The sequence below is a fragment of the Panthera tigris genome, chromosome E2, assembly GCF_018350195.1.
Source record: "Panthera tigris isolate Pti1 chromosome E2, P.tigris_Pti1_mat1.1, whole genome shotgun sequence".
In the NCBI taxonomy this organism is placed as follows: Eukaryota; Metazoa; Chordata; class Mammalia; order Carnivora; family Felidae; genus Panthera; species Panthera tigris.
The window spans coordinates 15,172,267-15,191,688 of record NC_056674.1 but is presented as its reverse complement, the minus strand read 5'-3'; the positions used below and the strand labels follow the sequence as shown (position 1 = coordinate 15,191,688).

At 57.8% G+C, this 19,422-nt stretch overlaps 3 protein-coding genes across 4 annotated transcripts; 1 reads left to right on the top strand and 2 right to left on the bottom strand.

The window, feature by feature from the left end:
* Nucleotides 1-3: 3 nt before the first annotated feature.
* Nucleotides 4-3,474, bottom strand: CCER2 (coiled-coil glutamate rich protein 2). Its single transcript, XM_007096983.3, has 5 exons — nt 2,392-3,474; nt 2,115-2,155; nt 1,873-1,960; nt 1,009-1,544; nt 4-366 (listed from the first exon to the last, which is right to left on the bottom strand). The coding sequence occupies exons 1-5, from the start codon at nt 2,465-2,467 to the stop codon at nt 277-279; spliced, it is 831 nt and encodes a 276-aa protein (XP_007097045.2). The 5' UTR covers nt 2,468-3,474; the 3' UTR covers nt 4-276.
* Nucleotides 3,475-4,682: 1,208 nt separating this feature from the next.
* Nucleotides 4,683-14,361, bottom strand: SARS2 (seryl-tRNA synthetase 2, mitochondrial). The gene is made up of 16 exons (XM_042970164.1): nt 14,017-14,361; nt 11,290-11,385; nt 10,135-10,164; nt 9,463-9,603; nt 9,326-9,380; nt 8,758-8,821; nt 8,439-8,544; nt 7,729-7,776; nt 7,409-7,517; nt 7,045-7,090; nt 6,606-6,693; nt 6,412-6,521; nt 5,614-5,707; nt 5,431-5,523; nt 5,245-5,310; nt 4,683-5,158 (listed from the first exon to the last, which is right to left on the bottom strand). The coding sequence occupies exons 1-16, from the start codon at nt 14,281-14,283 to the stop codon at nt 5,015-5,017; spliced, it is 1,557 nt and encodes a 518-aa protein (XP_042826098.1). The 5' UTR covers nt 14,284-14,361; the 3' UTR covers nt 4,683-5,014.
* A 143-nt stretch (nt 14,362-14,504) lies between these two features.
* MRPS12 (mitochondrial ribosomal protein S12) lies at nt 14,505-19,026 on the top strand. 2 transcript variants are annotated; one of them, XM_007096889.2, is made up of 3 exons: nt 14,505-14,572; nt 14,870-14,937; nt 18,338-19,026. In XM_007096889.2, exons 2-3 carry the CDS (start codon nt 14,889-14,891, stop codon nt 18,706-18,708), a joined length of 420 nt encoding a protein of 139 aa, XP_007096951.2. In that variant the 5' UTR covers nt 14,505-14,572; nt 14,870-14,888; the 3' UTR covers nt 18,709-19,026. The 2 variants fall into 2 exon arrangements, with proteins under 2 accessions (XP_007096951.2, XP_042825054.1); XM_042969120.1 differs by having other exon boundaries at nt 14,534-14,572; nt 14,881-14,937.
* Nucleotides 19,027-19,422: the final 396 nt, after the last annotated feature.

The window sequence follows — 19,422 nt, the reverse complement described above, 5'->3', positions numbered from 1 at the left end:
TAACATCAAGTGCCACACGAGCCCTAGCGGTTTTCTTTGTGCTTTATTCACTCGGCAGGGTTGGAGTGGGTTACATGGGTGGCCGGGTGTTTCCCGAGTCGGTTGGAGCCCAGCCCCTCTACCCAGCTCAGACTCGGCCCCTCGGGCCTGGTCGCGTGGCACACCTGTCCCCCCATTCCTGCAGGCTGGGGAACGGAGTGGGGTGTTAGGCGAGCTTTGGGGGTCAACAGTCATAAGCCATAGGGTGTGTCAGGAAGGAGGGCGCGAGGTCGGGGGTCATCCCTCCCTCCTGATCTCCTCCCCCAGAAGCTCCGTTGCCTTCTTTAGCTCATCTCGCACGTGCTCCAGCCGCACCGTGTCATGCTCCTGGGGGGATCAGAAACGGGTTGATCAGCGCACCCACCTTCAAGGGCAGGCCCCCCTCAGGAGTCACCCATGAATGTGGGCCATGTCGGTTTGCATGCCGGCAGCCGGCAGCGGTCCTCTGGTCCCCACGGACCGCGGTGGTGACCGCAGCGGAAGAGTTAGACCGGCCGACGTGGCCAGCGGGGCAGTCTGCGTGGACCGCCACGGCCAACGACAGCAGGTGGGGCTAGTAAAGGGGCCCTGACCCATTTGTGAGGTGCTGGCCGGTTAGGCTGCCGCCGCCAGTCACGGGGACGTCTTTCTTTCCACGGCCCAGCGGTGGTGTCCACCTGTGGTCCAGAGAACCGAGCACGGCAGCCACTTTTCACGTGGCCAGACTGCGCGTTACTGACTACGGTGGCGGCTCACTCGGACGCCTCCGCGATTCTGGTGGCCATCTTGGTTACTGTACTCTTGGTGTGGAAGCCATCTTGGCCAAGCAGGGGCCTTGCTCGGATGTCGCTGCCTAGTCCTGGTGTCCGTTCCGGTCACCATGGTCCATTTGCGGTGGACAGTGGCCGTGTACGGCCCAACTGGTACCCATTTGGTAGTCGATTCCACGGGCCGTTTGGCCTACCCCGCTTGCCCGTGGCCTCCACTCACCTCCCTCTCGGAAGCCTCTTCCTTCTCCTCCTGCTTGGGCCCGGCTTCTGGCTGGCGGAGGCGGTGGTGATGCGGCGAGTCCTCGTGCCTTTCTCCTCCACCCGCCTCGGCCCCCTGCCACAGGCCGTGGCCCGCGCCCAGCACCTGCACACCCTTCTCCTCGGCCTCAAACTGGGCTGTTTCCTCGTCACTGGCCTGCTCTGCCACTCGCTTGTGGGGCCGCCCTCCACCCTCTGGGCGCCGCTTCCACGGGCCTTCGAAGGGTTCCACGGGCCCCCTCTTCTTCCTCTCCTCCTCCTCCTCCTCCTCCTCCCGCTCCTGCTCCTCCTCCTCCTCCTGGTGGAGCCGGCTGTGGAGCTGCTCGCGGATGGTCTGTTCCCGCACCTCAGACTTGTGGGCCCTCTCGGCTGCCTCTTCCTCATCCCTCGCTTCCTGGCTGGACCTCATCTTCCCAGCCTCTTGCTTCTTGAAATCCCCAACCAGCAGGCCTTTCTCTTTGGCGGACACACAGCCGTAGGGCTCTGTCTCACACATCTCTGGTGGAAAGAGAGAGGATGCTCTCTGTGCAGCAGAATCGGGAACCGGACCTGGAGGAGTTCTGGGGCCTGCCCGAGGCCCCACAGGGGGGCTGCCCAAAACCGGGAGAGGAGGGTCAGGTCTGGGGGATGTTCTCTGCCCCCATCCCGTGCCTCTGCAGGGACCCCCCAGGGTGGGGCTGGAGGCCGGACGGGACACCGGGCGTGCCGTGCCAGCCCAGGCAAGGGGGCCCTGGGATGAGACCACCTTTCCTCCAGGCAGCCCCGGCCGGAACCCCGGGGTGGGGTGGGGGCTCCCAAGAGGCTCTGGGGCCTGGGCCCTCCTTACCTTTGTGGAGGAGAGCTGTGCAGGGGCTTCTCTGGGCCTGGCCCAGCGTCAGCACTTCTGTGACCACTTCTGCCAGACAGCGGGTCAGCTGGGCGTGAAGGGTCAGAGGGGAGGTTGAGGGTAGGGCAGACGGGAGGAATGAGAGCAGTGGGAAGTTTGGGAGGGAGATGATCATGGAGGCCGGTCAGGGAGGGCCAGGGTCTGGGGAAGATGAGGCAGGGCAAGGGGTCTGCACTCCTCACCTCTTCCTTGGAGGGTCTTGGCGCCAAGGGAGCAGCGGTGGCTGTGGAGGAAGGAGGTGGGTGCTGGTACCCTCGGTACCCCGCGGGCACTGTCCTCGGTGCTGATCCACGGTCCCCTCCCCAGCCTACCTGCCAGGTGCACCGTCCCTACCTGGAAGCTCAGCCCCTGAAGTCTCTAGTCCAACCCCAATGGGTGCACCGTTCCCGCCTCCCGCACCCCCAGTCCCTGGTCCCTGAGCTGGCCGCAGAGGTGCCCTCTCCAGTTCCTGGCACTCACCGGCCCCCGGCAGCAGCGCCAGAAGCAGGGGCAGCGGCAGCAACAGCAGCACGGAGGCGGGCCCGCGGCTCTGCATGGTGGGGCGTCGGGACCAGGGTGCTCGGCGCCGCGCGGGACGGCGCGGCAGCCCCTTATAACCCGCGCCAGTGGCCCCGCGGGGGAGGAAGTGACGTCATCGCCGCCCCTTCCCCGCCCGCGCCAGGGTGACAGCTGCCGGGCGGCCACCTGCCTGAGACCCTCAATTATTCATGGAGACCCGCGTCCCGCACCCGCTCCTCTTCCAGCTAATGGTCCCGGAGCGTCAGCATGGAGGGAGGGTGCTTCCCCCAGAGAGACACGGTCTGTTGAGCTTAAAGCTGCACGGGGAGGGCGACCTGAGTTCGAATCCAGCGGCAGCCATTCACAGACAGACCTCAGGCAACTCCTTCCCTTCTTTGGCCTTTTCCTCATCTGGAGATTTGGGGGTCCTAAACCTACTTCCGCAGAGGTGGTGGCTGGGCTCCGCCTGAATCCCAGCTCCACCACGGCCAGCTGTGCAGCCTGGGAAAACTGCCAGACCTCTCTAGGATTGGTTTTATGCTTTGTGAGACAGGGCGGGTGGCTACCTGCTCCACAGGTGAGGGGTAAATACATAACGGGTGCGTAAGGTCATTTAGACAGTGTCTGGCCCTGGGAACTACACCCGTCCCAGCACCCTCAGTCCAGTAGCTTTTATTGAGCACCTACTATATGCCCCACCCTCTCAGAAAGCCCGGGTGACAGCAGTGAACAAGCAGGCAAACTTCCCCGTCCTCTTGGGCCGACATTTGAGAAGGGGAAGACACAACACTCAACTCTGCGCCTATAAGGAAGGAGGAAATGACCGCAGACTCCTGCATCACACAGTGCGAGTGGCTTTTCCTTTGGCCGGCCAGGGAAGTCCTCTCTGAGGAGGTGATATGTGGGCTAAGGCCTGAGTCATAAAATGGAGGCAATCACACAAGATTGAGGGGAAGAGTAGCCACAGAAGGGACTAGCCAGCGCAAAGGTCGGAGTCAAGAATGAGTCTGCAGACTGGGGCGCCTGGGCGGCTCAGTCAGTTAAGTGTCTGACTTCAGCTCAGGTCATGATCTCGTGGTTTGGGAGTTTGAGCCTCACGTCAGGCTCTGTGCTGACAGCTCAGAGCCCGGAGCCTGCTTCCGATTCTGTGTCTCCCTCTCTCTCCCTGTTCCCCCACGCTCACATTGTCTCTCTCTCTCTCTCAAAAATAAATAAAGATTAAAAAAAAAAAATGAGTCTGCAGAGTTAGGACAGCAAGACCAGAGCACGAGAGAGAGGAGGTGGGTTGAAACGGAAGGCAGGGGGCAGACCACGTGGGGCTCTGTGGATCACGGGGACAGCTCTGTCCTTTCCCCTGAGATGGAGCTACAGGAGGGCTCCAAGCGGGGGAGGGATGTGACCAGACACAGGTGTCCGCAGGGTCGCTCTGGCTGCGTGGGGGCGGGGGAGCGAGGAGATGGTGGAGGGGCTGTCGTGACTCTCCAGATGGGGAGAAAACAGTGGACAGGACCGGGGAGGGACCAGGGAGGGACCGGGGAGGAAGAGAGTAAGGGCGGATTCTGGTAATGGTTTGGAGAAGGAGCCGCCAGGGTCTGACCTACGTGGGCACGAGGGGAGCAGAGAGTGACCGAAGGGCTGTGGCCTGAAGAACTGGGAAGGCAGTTCCATGTACCAAGACAGGCACAGCGAGGGGAAGAGTGAGTTCTGCTTCGTGGAGTTTGTGCTGCCTACTGGACCCCCCCCCCCAGCCCCCTGCAGTGGAGATGGGGGAGTGAGGTTGAAACTGGGGTCAGGGGCGCCTGGGTGGCTCAGTGGGTTAAGCGTCCGACTTCGGCTCAGGTCATGATCTCACAGTCCGTGAGTTCGAGCCCCGCGTCGGGCTCTGTGCTGACAGCTCAGAGACTGGAGCCTGCTTCAGATTCTGTCTCCCTCTCTCTCTGACCCTCCCTCATTCATGCTCTGTCTCTCTCTGTCTCAAAAATAAATAAACATTAAAAAAAAAAAAGAAAAAAAAGCAACTGGGGTCAGTGCAAGGTGCCCCTCGTCCTAGAGCAAGGGAGAGGCCTCGCACCCTCTCAGTTCCTGAGGTGGCCCCCAAGTTGCCCTCCGTGTGCTCTGGGGGCTGCTGGACATTCTTGGCCATGGTCCCTGTGGCCACAGACCCTATGATGGTTTAGTACCTCTGACCAACTGCCCAGCACCCCCGCAGGTCAGCCAGGGTCATGTCCCTTGCTCACAGATCCACAAAGGCCTTGGTTCTGACCATTTATTGGGGACTTTTCTGCTAAGTACTGGGGGAGGGAAGAAGGAAGGGCGTTTGGAGGCCTCTTCCTCTCCTTCCCCCATCCCTACAGCTTTTAAATCCCCAGGCGTCCCGCTTTCCGGAGCAGGCTGGGACCACCAGTGACAACAGGGTCACCGGCTGATTCTGAGGAAGTACGGAAGTAGGAAAGGGGCCCGGGCACGGAGCCGGTGTGAGGAATGCAGATGTCAGGACGGGCTTAGGAAAACGGGTCCCAGGTCTCCAGGGTCCCCTGAGCTCCAGGAAGCGGCAACAGCCCTGCTGACCGATGAGGGTGCGCTCTCAGCTCGAAGCGGGCCGGCCCGGGAGCCTGGGCTTCTGGGGCTGGTTGGGGCCGATGTACTGGAGAGGCACGTGGGTGGGGGCCGTGATCCGATCGGTGCCAAGGTAGGGCTGGAGGGCAGGGGGCACGAGGACCGAGCCGTCCTGGGGGCAGAGCAGGCCTCAGGATGCTGCCACTGACCCGGGCCTCCACCCTCGGCCTCCCTGGGTGGGATCCTTCCACCGCTCACCTCCCGCTGGTTGCTCTCCAGGAGGGCGATGAGCAGGCGAGGGACGGCACAGGCTGTGGCGTTCACCTGGGGGAGAGGCGTGCTCGCATCCGCGACGACCTCTCCTGCCCCGGAGAGGCCGAGGGGGTGTGGGCCTCAGGGAGTGGAGGCTCTCGGGAGGCTGGGCGAGGGGGGGCGGGCGCTTACTGTGTGGGCAAACTGCAGCTCCCCGGCCTCCTTCTGGAACATGATGTGCAGCCGGCGGCTCTGGAAGTCCGTGCAGTTGGAAGCACTGGTGACCTGGGTGCGGGGAGGGGTGGGCTGAGAGGATCACCTGTGGGGGGTCCGGTCCCGGTCCCCCACTGCGTCCCCACCGCGGCGGGGGCTCACCTCGCCAAAGCGGCCGCGGCCCGGCATCCAGGCCTCGATATCGAACTTGCGGTAGGCGGGGAGGCCCAGTTCCTGGGTGGGCATGTCCAGGACGCTGCGGCGGAAGAGAAAGTCGTGGCGAAGGTCAGTGAGAGGCAAGAGGAGGTGGCGGCAGTGGTGGAGGAGGAGGGGGAGGAGGGAGAAGGCACGGGGGGTGATGGAAGAGAAGATAGCCAAAAAAGAGGAAAATGGAAGCGAAAAAGGAGGCGGAGCTGGTGGCGACGAGGGCACAGAGGCGAGGCACGGGGCAGGGGAGAAGGCGGAAGGCGAGCGGATGGGGGGGGGAGGACGGGGAGGAGAGTGGGCACGTGGCCACTCTCGGCACCCTGGGTCTGTAACGGGTCACCGAGAGGAAAAGCGCACATCGCCCGGCCTCTCTGGAAGCCAGGTGTGACGGATAGGACGGGAGGGCGTGGGGCCACCCACCAGGTCCTGCCTGAAAGGGAAGGGGGCGCCCCCGCCCTCCCCGCCGAGCCCAGGCAGTGAGGAGCCCCTTGGGGTGAAGTGCCGATGACCGAGGGATGGGAGCCACGAGAGGGAAGGGGCCCGGGTCCCCATCCCCGGGGCGCCCTGTGCCACTCAGGCTGCTGTCACCGTCCTATGGTCCCACATGGGACGTTACAGACTGACAGATACGTATCCCGCGTGTATTCCTGACACGGGGCAAGGGGGCGGAGGGAGAGGAGGTGATGAGGGCGTGTAAGGTGGGAGCACCTAGCCAGCCTATCCCTCCTCCCTCACCCCCACCCTTCTCCGCACCGGAAGTGCAGGCCCAGCTCCGCCAAGATCTCCATCTGCAGGGACAGGAACTCCTCCAGCAGCTGTGAGCTCTGCTCCAGCCCAGGGCCTGTCACCCCGAACATCTCCACCTGGGGCAGTGCAGCGGGCACAGGAGTCAGAAGGCCCCCGGCCACCGGAGTGAGCCCTCCTCCCCAGGTCGCGGCTACACCAACCTTGGTGAAATGATGCACTCGATACAGTCCCCGTGGCTCCTTCCCTGTGTCTGTCTCAGCCCGGTAGCAGGTACTGGAACAAACCATCCTGGGTGGGGGATGGGGGGGGTGGGCAGGGGAAGTAGAGTCAGGGAGGGGAGAGGGAATGTCACAGTGGGGGACAAGATCTAAAGGAACCGGACATCGGGGCGCCTGGGTGGCTTAGTTGACTAAGCGTCCGACTTCAGCTCAGGACACGATTTCGCGGTCTGTGAGTTCAAGCCCCGCGTCGGGCTCTGGGCTGACCGCTCAGAGCCTGGAGCCTGTTTCGGATTCTGTGTCTCCCTCTCTCTCTCTGACCCTCCCCCGTTCATGCTCTGTCTCTCTCTGTCTCAAAATTAAATAAACGTTAAAAAAAAATTAAAAAAATAAATAAATAAATAAAGGAACTGGACATCACCTGATTGGCAGGTCCCTGAAGGCCACGGAGTGGTCCATGAAGTAGCCTGGGAGGAGAGAGGAACAGAATGTGTCAGCCAGGATGGGTCACCACCATCCACAGGAAATCTCTGTGACAATTAGAAAAGGTGTCCTCTCTGGTAGACACGACCTCCCGTCAGGGCATGGGGCTGGATCCTCACTGTACTGTTGTGCAGTTAACAACCTACACAACTGTACAGGCTGGCCCTGGGGGGGTCACTGAGACATCCTAGGCAGGCAGCTATCACCCCCAGGATGCTCCTGGTTATCCCCTACAATCCCTCCCACTCTGAGGACACTGGAGGGATCTTCACCCCTGCTGCTGCCCCCAGGCAGGTGCTTACCAGCGAGCCCCACCTCTGCTGTCCCAGCCAGGTTGAGGTCTTCGAAGCGGGATGGGTCAATATTGTAAATTTGGGACGGGTTGGCATTTGGTGTCATCCCACAGCCTTCCTGGGGAGGAGGCCAAGCCACACAGGTCAGGGGACAGATAACCTCAGGCTCCTTTTGCAGGAACAAGCCCCGCTCCTCCCCAGGAAGCACCTGGAGTTGCCCACCCTCAACCCAGTCCCAGGGCTGTCTCTGCAGGGGAGACAGGCTGTTCTTCATGCCTGGGGTCCCTGGAACAGGGCCTGGCACGCAGCTGGGTGCGGGGGGCACTCACAAACACAGCTCCCCGGAGAAGGTCTGGCACTGTCATGGGAGTGAAGCCCTGTGAACGGGAAGGGGGCGGGGTGAGGGCACGGCCAGGACCCCCACCAGACCAGAGACACTGCAGAGTGGGCCAGTGACTCCCGCTTGTCCTTCAAAACCCATTCCGCCTCAGAGGAGATTGAGGGAGGCTTCAACTGGCTTGGAGCCAGTAGGCTTGGAGCTGGCTTCGGGACTCTGGTGTCCCTGCCGCCGGGGCCCTGTCGGTGCTTTGCGGTTTCCTCTCACTGCATCCCACACAGGGTAGCGGGAGGTGTAGTTAGAGCTTTCTGTGGCTCCCCAGTGCCCTCAGGAAATGGCCTGAGGCCACGGTCAACAGCCCTTGCCTTCAGCCCCCGCCAACCCCTCCCATTCCAGCAACACCTCCTTTACACTACGGCAGGTGGTGAGGTCCCAGGCACAGGCCCTAGGGCCGGCTCCAAGCAGCAGCCGTGAGATCTTGGGCTAGTTACGCCCTCTCCGGGCCTTAATTTCTCCATCCCTGGAGTGGGGATAAGAGCATCTACCTCATAACGTTGCTATAAGAATTAAATGTGTCGGTAATACACGTAAAGCTCTGAAATAATGGCTGGAGCACAGGGAACGCCCTCCTCCCCGTCTTGAGCCCTCTGAGTCACTGTCGACGTCACCCCCTCCAGGCAGCCCTCCCATCCCGACCCATACCCGCTGGATGAGCTTGTTGAGGGTGAAGTTGACCAGGCCGTGCTGCAGGAGGGCCCCAGCCCCACGGAGATAATAGGAGCGGTGGCCGGACACGTGGGACAGGCGCCTGGGAGACAGACGGGCAGACAGGCGGGTGTGTGTGCGCCGGGCTGGTGGGGGAAGAGGGGGACCCGAGCACCCTGAGGCAGAAGCCAGGTGCCAGGCGGGGGACCGGGCATCAAACATTCATGCGGGGTGAGGCCCGGGCGGCTCCACACCTGGTGCTGAGCCAGCTGCTGGGGCGGGGAGGGCGGAGGGGGCGCGAGCGGGCGGAGCTCACTTCTGCCGGATGATGTCAAGTTTCTCCGCGATTTCCAGGTGGCCCCGGGGTTGGAAGGAGAATGCTGGATCCGGATGAGAAGCAGTGGAATAAGGAGTTGGGAGAGAGACACAGAACAGGGACACAGACAGGATGAGAGAGCCAGCAGGAGGGAGAGGCAGTAAGAGGGAGCGAGGGAGACAGAGGGAAAGGGAGAGGGGAGAGAGAAGAGAGAGAGAGAGAGAGAGAGAGAGAGAGCGAGAGGGCAGCGGAGGCGGGACTGGCAAAGGGAGAGATGGCGAGAGACGCGGAGCCGAGGTGGAAAAGGAGAGAGAAGGGAAAGGGAAGAGAACATTAGGAGGAGGTGAGAAAGAGGTGGGTGGGTACAGAGAATCAGAGCCAGAGAGAGAGAGAGAGAGAGAGACACACCGGAGTCAGGGAGGAAAACCCAAGGGAAACAGCCAAAGCGAGCCAGGGACGGACTGCCATACACACACAGGGCAGAAGGCAGGAGGAGGGGAGCACCGGCCACGTCCCACACCCCAGGGACACCACCCAGCCTCGGCTCCGGGCCTGGGGGCTGGCCCACCTGGCTTGTCTCCGACCACGTGGAGCACCCGGGCCTGGCTCTCGTCCCCGATGGGCTGCAGGGACACAGCGGGAGTCACGGGGAGGGTGGTCCCGGGCGGGCCCCTGGGCTCCCCCGCCACCCAGCACCGCGCTCACCACATCCGGGTGGGTCTGGTTGGGCAGCCTCAGCGCCCGCAGGTAGAACTCCTCTTCAAGCTGAGTCTCCTTGGGGTACAGGACCATGAGCTGCTCGCGGATCTCTCGGCCGTGGGCCCGCAGACTCTGATACTGGGGGTCCTGGGCAGGGGGACAAGCCGGGTCAGTCCAGGAGAGGGCGGGGGGGGTCCCTCAACCAGTCTGACCTTGGGCCTTGCCGGCACAACCCCTGTGGTCGGCACCCACTCTCTCTTTGGCCCAACATCCTGAATCTCTGTTTGGGAAATTCCCTCACCTCACCTCACCACCACATGGCAAGTCCAGGGGCCGTGACTCAGCCCTGGCCTACCAGAACATTCTAATGCCTGGGCCACAGCGACTGGCTCGAAGACAGGCACGCGACCCGAGCCCCAGGACCAGGGGTGCAGCGATCAGGGAAGCGGTCCCCTTCGGGCCCCACCCCGCCTCCCCTTTCTCTAAGGGCAGAAAGCCGGTCTGGGAACAAAGGGGGAACTAGAACCAGATAGAAGCCAGCCTCTTAGGTTTCAGGAACCAATAGATTCACTTGGATCAATAATCCTGTTTGTTGTCTTCGGTCACGAGGTAGGAATCACGACCCCCGTGGCACCTGCCCACTCCCCCCGGGGGCAGGACACCGGCCCTCGGGACTACCTGCTGCACTTGAGTGTTGTCCCGGTTGACCTGGTAGAAGAGAGACGGAGGGGGTGATCAGGTTCGTGAAGCTGGGGCCGGGGAGGAGGGAAGAAAGGAGGGGTGAAAGGTCAAACGGGGCCGGGTGGGGTGGGGTGAGTTCCTTGCTCTGCGGGTGCCTGGCTGGACAGACCTTCCTCCCCTCCGTGCCTCAGTTTCTCAGTAAAGCCGGGAGGAGGCAAGATAATGGAAGAGTAGCCACACCCGCAGCTCTGTTCATCGAGCCCGTCCCTGCTCTCAAACGGCTCTCACGCGGTCCTATTTCTTCACAACCTGCTCCGTGAAGTTGGCATCGGCGTGCTTCCCGTTTCGTAGATAAGAAAATCGAGGCTAGGAGCGGTAAAGCTGGTGAACCTGAACCTTCCTCGAGCCAGAGCGGCAGGCGGAATCAGGCAGACCCGGGTCTGAATGTCGGGTGCCTACCCGCTCCGTGTCCCTTGGGCAAATCTCTTTCCTGCTCCGAGCCTCGGTATTCCCACCTGTGAAATGGGATAACGGGACCTCCCCAGCAGGGCTGCTGAATGGCTTCCCCGAGCAGATGAGTTGGCGCTCATGGAACGTGAGCTGTGACCAATTTTGTTGTGGTCACCGGCTGCCCGCCCGTGATGCACGTAGTCTGGGGCCTGGCACTTACATAGGAGGGTCACTGGGAGGTGTAACTAGTTTTGCAGTCGGCCTTCGAGCGGACTGGCGAAAAGCAGCCCGGGTGCCTGGGTGCGAATCCTGCCTCGCCCACTTTCCGGCTGCGACGCTCAGGCACATGCTAACCTCTTGGGAGCCTGGTTGTGAATTGGGTTTGTATTGTTCCTGTCTCACAGAGTTGGGAGGGTTCAGAGGAGGAAAGCATCTAGAACAGTGTCTGGCACACAGTGATTGCTATATAAACAGCTGCTATTATTTTTATGATTACTCTTTTCAGCCCCCTGAGGCAGATGCTCTTGGCTGTCTAGCCCAAGACTACTCAAGCCACAGAAGTCCTGTTTTCTGCCTCTGGCAGTCATGTGAAGAGACACGGTACTACGCGGCCATCTTGGGCTGTGAGCGGGGAAACTGAGGTCAAATCAACATAGTGAAGCCTCACCCACCTAGGACCCCCTCCCTTCCCCTGCCGCTCACCATCAGGGCCCGTACTGCCTCAGCCACGGCCCCCTTCTCTTCCTCCAGACTCCGGATCTGCTCCCGCAGCTGCCTCAGCTCCTGCCATGCTGAGATCTGGGGGAGGACACAGGAGGGAAAGGGGTGAAGGGGCCACTGTCTCCTGCCCCTTCTCGCTGGAGCCTCCCCCTGCTGGCCACCTGGAGCCCAGCAGCCAGGCTCTCCTCGTTCCCTTCTGTACTAGGCTTCCTGATGTAAAGCACACGGCTGCCCAGACGTAAGACATTTCCCAGCCTCCTTTGCAGCTACTTGTGCTCACGTGTCCAAGATCAACCAATGGACGGGAGTGGAAGGGGAGAGTGTGACTCTTGGGTCACCTCCTTGAAGACAAGCCCCCATGCTGGGCTTTCTCTCACTCCCCTTGGACTGGATGACAGGCTCTGAAGCACAGCCAAACCGGACAGCATCCTAAGGGACACGGAGCAGGAGGGTGAAAGGACCCAGGCGCTGAGGGGCACAGAGCTGAGGCCCCGCCAGCACTCCCCTCTGAGTGTCAGAGAAGAGAGAGGCAGCCTCTGTCCTATGGGGCTGCCGCGCTCAACCCGCCCCCTCCAACAAAGCAGGCTCAGCTCTGGTTCACGGGCACACCTACTGCCGTGAGGTGCCTCTGTGAGCCCGCAGCCCTGGGCAAACCCCTCTGTCCTCTCTGGCTGCAGTTTTCCCTCTGATAAAATGGTGCAAACAGCACTGTCCTACCTCCCCGGGGCTGGCAACTGGGAGGGGGCGCAGGCCATAAGGTGGTTTGCTGCCCACTGGGTGGCTCTCCCGGATGTCCCCTGGACACTCACTATGTGCAAAAGTAACTCTAGGAAAAACATCCCCCTCCCGAATCTGTTCCTCCTCCAGGGACAGCCCCACAAACTCCCATCCCCGGCCGCAAGACCCTGAGCCTCCTGCCGGATGCCACCCCAGCCCTGTGGCCAGGTTCCGTGTCCCAACGTTTCTGCCTCCTGAACGTCCATCGCGTCTGTCCTGCTCCCATCCCCTGACTCCTGCCCCTCTCTGCTCCAGATCCTGTCATCTGCCACGAGGACCTCTGTGCTATCCTCCCAGCCTTCAGGCTCACCTCCTCCAATCCAGCCAGAGCTCTTACACAATCCCATTCCTGCCTGGAGGCACCCATGGCCCCCCAGTGCCCCTAGGAACAATTCACGTGCCTTGGTATTGCCCATAAAGCCACATGCCATTTTCCTCTTCACATTTCATGCCCTAAAGAAGTGTTTTTCGAGCTTTGGGATGTGATCCATTAGCGGGTTATAAATAATTCAAGACTGCTAAACCAGCACTTTAAGAAACTGTGGTAAAATATAAAGTTTAGCATTTTATGGGGCGCCTGGGTGAATCAGTCGGTTAAGTGCCCGACTCTTGGTTTCAGCTCAGGTCATGATCTTATAGTTTGTGGGTTCAAGCTCTGCATCGGGCTCTGTGCTAACAGGGCGGAGGCTGCTTGGGATTCTGCCTCTCTCCTGCTCACTCTCTCTGAAAATAAATAAACGTTTAAAAAAATACATAAAGTTGGGCGCCGGGGTGGCTCAGTCGGTTGAGCGTCCCACTTCAGCTCAGGACATGATCTTGCAGTTAGTGAGTTCCAGCCCCACGAACTCTGTGCTGACAACTCAGAGCCTGGAGCCTGCTTCCGATTCTGGGTCTCCCGCTCTCTCTGCCCCTCCCCTGCTCATGCTCTGTCTCTCTCCCAAAACTAAATAAATATAAAAAATTTTTAAAAATACATAAAGTGTAGCATTTCAACCATTTTTAAGAGTACAGTTCAACGGCACTAATGTGCAGCCATCCCCACCGTCCATCTCCAGAACTTTATCTTCACAAACTGAAATGCTATACCCATTAAACACTATCTCCCTGTTCCCCTCTCCCCAGCCCCTGGCAACCGTCACTCTATTTCCTGTCTCTGTGCATTTGACCACTCTAGGTACCTGGTGTGAATGGAATTATCCGGCTTTTGTCTTTTTGTGACCGCCTTAGTTCACTTAGCGTCATGTCCTCAAGGTTCATTCATGTTCTAGCATGTGTCAGAATTTCCTTCCCTTTGGAAGGCTGGATCATATCCCACTGTGTGTACCGTAGGCCATTTTATCTATTCGTCCGTCAGTGGGCACTTGGGTTGCTCCCAAGGTCTAGTAATAATGGTGACTGCTTCTTGTTCCCTGGCATGTAGTATTATATTATTCACCACCTCATTATCAAAGCCTGGGACATAGTAGATGCTCCCTAAGCAGCCGTTCGGCAGAGCCATTAATTAAATAATTATTTAAATGCTTGCTACCTGTGGGGCAGGTGCGGGGTTCTTACTCTCCAGAGGCAACCCCCTCTCCACCCTCGTCTAATTCACATCCCTGTCCCTCAATTTCGTCCCCCTCCCCTATTTTCTTTTGTGGTCTTCAGGAAGCCTGGCAGGAGGCTGGAGCACAGAGAACATCAGCACGTAGTAAGTTCCTAAGCGCAAAGTAGGTACTCAGTACGCTTTACGGAACAGGCGCATGGTGGGTGGGTACACAGTAGGGCCCTAGCACTCCGTGGATAACTGGCACATCTATGGGTGCCAAGCACAACATACTGGCTAAACTTGGGAAGAAACGGAAATTCCTGCAGTAGTTTCGCCCCCTGCTGGACAGTATCTCGCAAGCCCCGTTCCGCCCCGCAGCTGACGGCCGGCGCAAGCGCACTCACGATCGCGGGCAGGTCTTCGGGACGCAGCTCCCCCTTGCGGAGCTGCAGGGCGCGCGCGGCCTCTTCCGGGCATGCGCACAGAGGTTCCATGTCCAGATGAGGGAGCGCGCTGTAGCCCTCGCGCGCGTGCTCGTACAGGAGGTTCCGGTCTCGTCTCTCCGTGGCAAAAGTTCTTTTTGGGCTATGGCTGCAGATGCAGCCTCTCCGGCAACGAAGACCCCGACCAGCCACCAAAGGCCACAAGCGCCGCGCCATGGACGCCGCCATCTTGGACAGGGGACAAGGAGTCACGCACCCTTCGTCCCGCCCCCTCCGCGTTTAGACCAATTGCAAAGCAGCCGTCCTGCCAATCAGACCCTGGATGGGGTGAGCGCCTCTCGAGCCTCAAATACAGTTCGATGAGAAAAATCGACTGTGATTGACTCTGTCTTTGACCAATCGTCATCTGTGCCCCGCCCCTTCAGCGTACACGGGAGGCAGAACCAGCCAATCCCGGCCGGGGTGACCTCCGGAAGGGGCAAGAGGCAGATTCGGCGTGCCTGCGGACCCCGCAAGGGTCGGTGAAGTTGATGGAAATCATTGGATTCCATCAGTCTCCCCGGCCCTCTCCTCAGTTTATCTTCTGCTTCTGTGTGCGGGGGCGGGAGAGGTTGTTGGGTGCCCACTCAGAGCGAAACTAGATTTACCGAGGGAATTTCTGTCAGCAACGTGTGGGGTTGCGGTTAGATCGTCAAGGAAATTCCTTGGATTTAATCAGAAGGCTCTGAGGACGTGGTGGGCAGAATTTGGGCCCTTGTCCGGCTACGGCCACTTTTCCCTTTTTCCTTCCTGATGCTCATATCCCCTCACACAGGGACCCTGCAGGCGGTGGGATGTCCTGGTCCGGTCTTCTCCGTGGCCTCAACACGTCCCTAAATTATGGTAAGTTAGGGGCTTGAGCTGCAGAGACGCAGCAGGATAAGGGCTATCCCCGCCGGGACTTGTGTGCCTCTGCCGCAGCCCCGGGGGAATCAGGGGTTAAATTAGGGATGGATGGATACACGGTGGGTTTTAGCAGAGCTCGGGCTGCGGGGGCAAGAGGTGGGAAGTGGTTGCCTTGGGGGCTGCTATTCGTCGTCAGGGGGCATCAGGAGTTTGGGTCAGTTATTGATTTCTTCAGCAGGTACTTATTAAATTCCGTGGGTGAGACATCCAAGCAAAGCGCTTGACTCATTCATTCAGCTGATATGTATTTTTTTTTAATTTTTAATTTTTAATTTTTTTAAAGTTTAAATCCAAGTTAGTTAACATATAGTGTAATAATGATGTCAGGAGTGGAATTTAGTGATTTATTACTTACATACAACACCCAGTACTCATCCCAACAAGTGCCCTCCTTAATGCCTCTCCCCCCCATTTAGCCCATCCTCCCCACCCTACACCCCCTCCAGCAGCCCTGAGTTCTCTGTATTTAAGGGTCTCTTATAGTTTGTCTCGCTTTCTGTTTTTATCTTAGTTTTGCTTCCCTTCCTCTATCTTCATATGTTTTGTTTCTTAAATTCCACGTATGAGTGAAATCATACGATGTTTGTCTTTTTGTGGCTGACTTATTTTGCTTAGCATAATACACTCTAGTTCCATCCATGTTGTCGCAAATGGCAAGATTCCGTTCTTTTTGATCGCTGAGTAATATTCCATTGTGTGTATGTGTATATACCACATTTTTTAAAAAAATTTTTCTTTAATGTTTATTTTTGAGAGAGCATGACTGGGGGTGGGGGTGGGGAGACACCGAATCTGAAGCAGGCTCCAGATTCTGAGCTGTCAGTCAGCACAGAGCCCGAGATGGGGCTTGAACTCAAAAACCAAGAGATCATGACCTGAGCTGAAGTTGGACACTTAACCGACAGAGCCACCCAGGTGCCCCTTCTTTATCCATTCATCAGTCGATGGGCATTTGGGCTCTTTCCATACTTTGGCTATTGTCGATAGCGCGGCTATAAACATTGGGGGGCATGTGCCCCTTCGAATCAGCGTTTATGTATCCTTTGCATAAATACCTAGTAGTGCAATTACTGGGTCATAGGGTAGTTCTATTTTTAATTTTTTGAGGAACCTCCATACTGTTTTCCAGAGTGGCTGCACCAATTTGCATTCCTTGATGATGAGCATCTTCTCATTGTATCTGTTGGCCATCTGGATGTGTTCTTTGGAAAAGTGTCTATTCATGACTTTTGCCCATTTCTTCACTGTATTGTCTTTTGGGTGTTGAGTTTGATAAGTTCTTTATAGATTTTGGATACTAACCCTTCATCTGATGTGTCATTTGCAAATATCTTCTCCCATTCTGTCGGTTGCCTTTTAGTTTTGCTGATTGTTTCCTTCACTGTGCAGAAGCTTCTTATCTTGATGAAGTCCCAATAGTTCATTTTTGCTTTTGTTTCCCTTACCACTGGAGACATGTCAAGTAAGAAGTTGCTGTGACCAAGGTCAAAGAGGTTGTTGCCTGTTTTCTCCTCTAGGATTTTGATGGTTCCTTTCATACGTTTAGGTCTTTCACCCATTTTGAATTTATTTTCGTGTATGGTCTAAGAAGGTGGTCCAGGTTCATTCTTCTGTATGTTGCTGTCCAGTTTTCCCAGCACCATTTCCTGAAGAGACTGTCTTTTTTCCATTGGATATTCTTTCCTGCTTTGTCAAAGACTAGTTGGTCATCCGTTTGTGGGTCCATTTCTGGGTTCTCTAGTCTGTTCCATTGATCTAAGTGTCTGTTTTTGTGCCAGTACCATACTGTCTTGATGATTACAGCTTTGTAATACAGCTTGAAGTCCGGGATTGTGATGCCTCCTGCTTTGGTTTTCTTTTTCAACATTACTTTGGCTATTCGGGGTCTTTTGTGGGTCCATACAAATTTTAAGATCGTTTGGGGTGCCTGGATGGCTCAGTCTGTTAAGCGTCCAACCGGCTCAGGTCACGATCTCCCCCTTCTGAGTTCGAGTCCCGTGTGGGGCTCTGTGCTGACAGCTCAGAGCCTGGAACCTGCTTCGGATTCTGTGTCTCCCTCTCGCTCTGCCCCTCCCCTGCTCTCACTGTGTCTCTCTCAAAAATAAATAAACATTAACAAAAAATAATACAAAGAAAATTTTAAGATTGTTCTAGCTCTGTGAAGAATGCTGGTGTTATTTCGATAGGGATTGCATCGAATATGTAGATTGCTTTGGGTAGTATCGACATTTTAACAATATTCGTTCTCCCAAGCTGACTCGATATGTGTCTCTCATGGCAGCCTTTACACACCATACTCAGGAGGGAGATTCGATCATGGTGTTTGTGATACAGTGAGGCCACTGAGCGGCAGTCTTACTCAAGGGCACGCCACTAGGAAGAGACTCCTAGGAACGTCTCAGCCCCTTTGAGGATTCTGCTGTAATGTGAGACACAGAACATGAGCCAGGGCCTTCCCTGGATGTGGAGGGAGCATAAAGTTTGTGTGTGAAATGAGTGTGCCAGGGAGGAGGAGGGACACCTCCCGGAAACACCCCACTGGGTTGCTGTGGGGCAGGCACAAGTTAATATAGGTACGATGCATAGAACAGTACATGACATGGTGTGAATCTGTTTGCTTTTTTTTTTTTAATTTTTTTTAATCTTCATTTATTTTTGAGAGAGAGACAGAGCATGAGCAGGGGAAGGGCAGAGAGAGAGGGAGACACCGAATCCGAAGCAGGCTCCAGGCTCCAGAGCCCGACTCAGGGCTCCAACCCATCAACCCATGAGATCATGACCTGAGCTGAAGTCGGAAGCCCCACCGACTGAGCCACCCAGGCGCCCCTGAGTCTGATTGTGTTTGTTACTGTTTTTTTTTTTTTAATTTTTTTTTTAACGTTTTATTATTTATTTTTGAGACAGAGAGAGACAGAGCATGAACGGGGGAGGGTCAGAGAGAGAGGGAGACACAGAATCGGAAGCAGGCTCCAGGCTCCGAGCCATCAGCCCAGAGCCTGACGCGAGGCTCGAACTCACGGACCGCGAGATCGTGACCTGAGTCCAAGTCGGACGCTCAACCGACTGAGCCACCCAGGCGCCCCTGTTACTGTTTTTCAACAGCATTAAAGTCAGTATCTTCCTTGCGAATAAAATGAGTTAATTCACGTTAAACGTTTAAGATAGAACCTGACCTGTGGCGGTTGCTCAGTAAACGTTATTGCTAATATTAGCAACCACCTCTGGACGTAAACAAATCCATCCTTGTAAAAGTGCTCGCAACAGGGCCTAGAAGTCTTACGCGTTGCCTTCATTGGGATGATAACCCCCCTGCGCCCTCCCGGTTGTGTGTCTCCAGGCCTAGCCCTGGTCCCGCAGCTCGGGGCCGCCCGCCCCATGGCCACCCTGAACCAGATGCACCGCCGGGGGCTTCCGAAGCGGCCGCCTGCCCCTCCGGGCCCCACGGAGGGCCGGCCGCAGCTGAAGGGCGTGGTTCTGCGCACGTTCATCCGGAAGCCCAAGAAACCCAACTCGGCCAATCGCAAATGCTGCCGCGTGCGGCTCAGCACCGGCCGAGAGGCCGTGTGCTTCATCCCCGGAGAGGGCCACAGCCTGCAGGAGCACCACGTCGTGCTCGTGAAGGGCGGCCGCACCCAGGACCTGCCCGGCGTGAAGCTCACCATCGTGCGCGGCAAGTACGACTGTGGCCACGTGCAGAAGAAGAAGTGACCGCCAGGGCCGCCGGCGGCCGGGGCTTCCCCCAGAACGAGAACCTTCCTCTCCGGGTGCCTGTGGAGTCCTTGGGAAGCTATCCCAGCCCTGGAAGCACCTGGTCCTTGATTCAAATCCCGGCCTCGCCTCTTCCATCTGGAACGCTGCTTGCCTGTGGGGGTTCTGGGTGTGAATTGGGAAGAGGCACCCCCTGGCCACACCCTTGCCTTCCCTGTAGAGCGGTGGCTCCGGGGGGCCTCTTCTGTTGGGATAAGGCCCTGGCTCTGTACTGCCATCTGCTGGGGAGGAATGGCAATAAAAAACGCCCCTACCCCATGGTTGTGATGTGAACCCTCCTGCACGGTATTTACCCTCTGCGTGGTATTAGCCTGTGACATCCCCCGTGGGCCTCGATTTCCTCCGGAAAATAGCTCCACTCACATATCCCCCTTCTTGGTATAAATTCAATGCTCTAAGTGCATAACACATGCTCCTCTACTTTAAGCTGCTGGTAGGCAGCGCTGGGTCCACCCTGTGCCCTTCCCCGCAGGCCCAGGATGTGTGCAAAGAGAGCCCGACCCTCAAGCTTCCCCATCTGTGGAAGGGGCATTGAAAGGATCGGTCGGGATGCGCTGCTGCCCACATGGGAGCTGCTCTCCTAGGTTATTTTCAGACTAACACCCACCTGGATCCAAATCCTGCCTCCCTCCTTGTTCTGTGACTTCGCGCTGT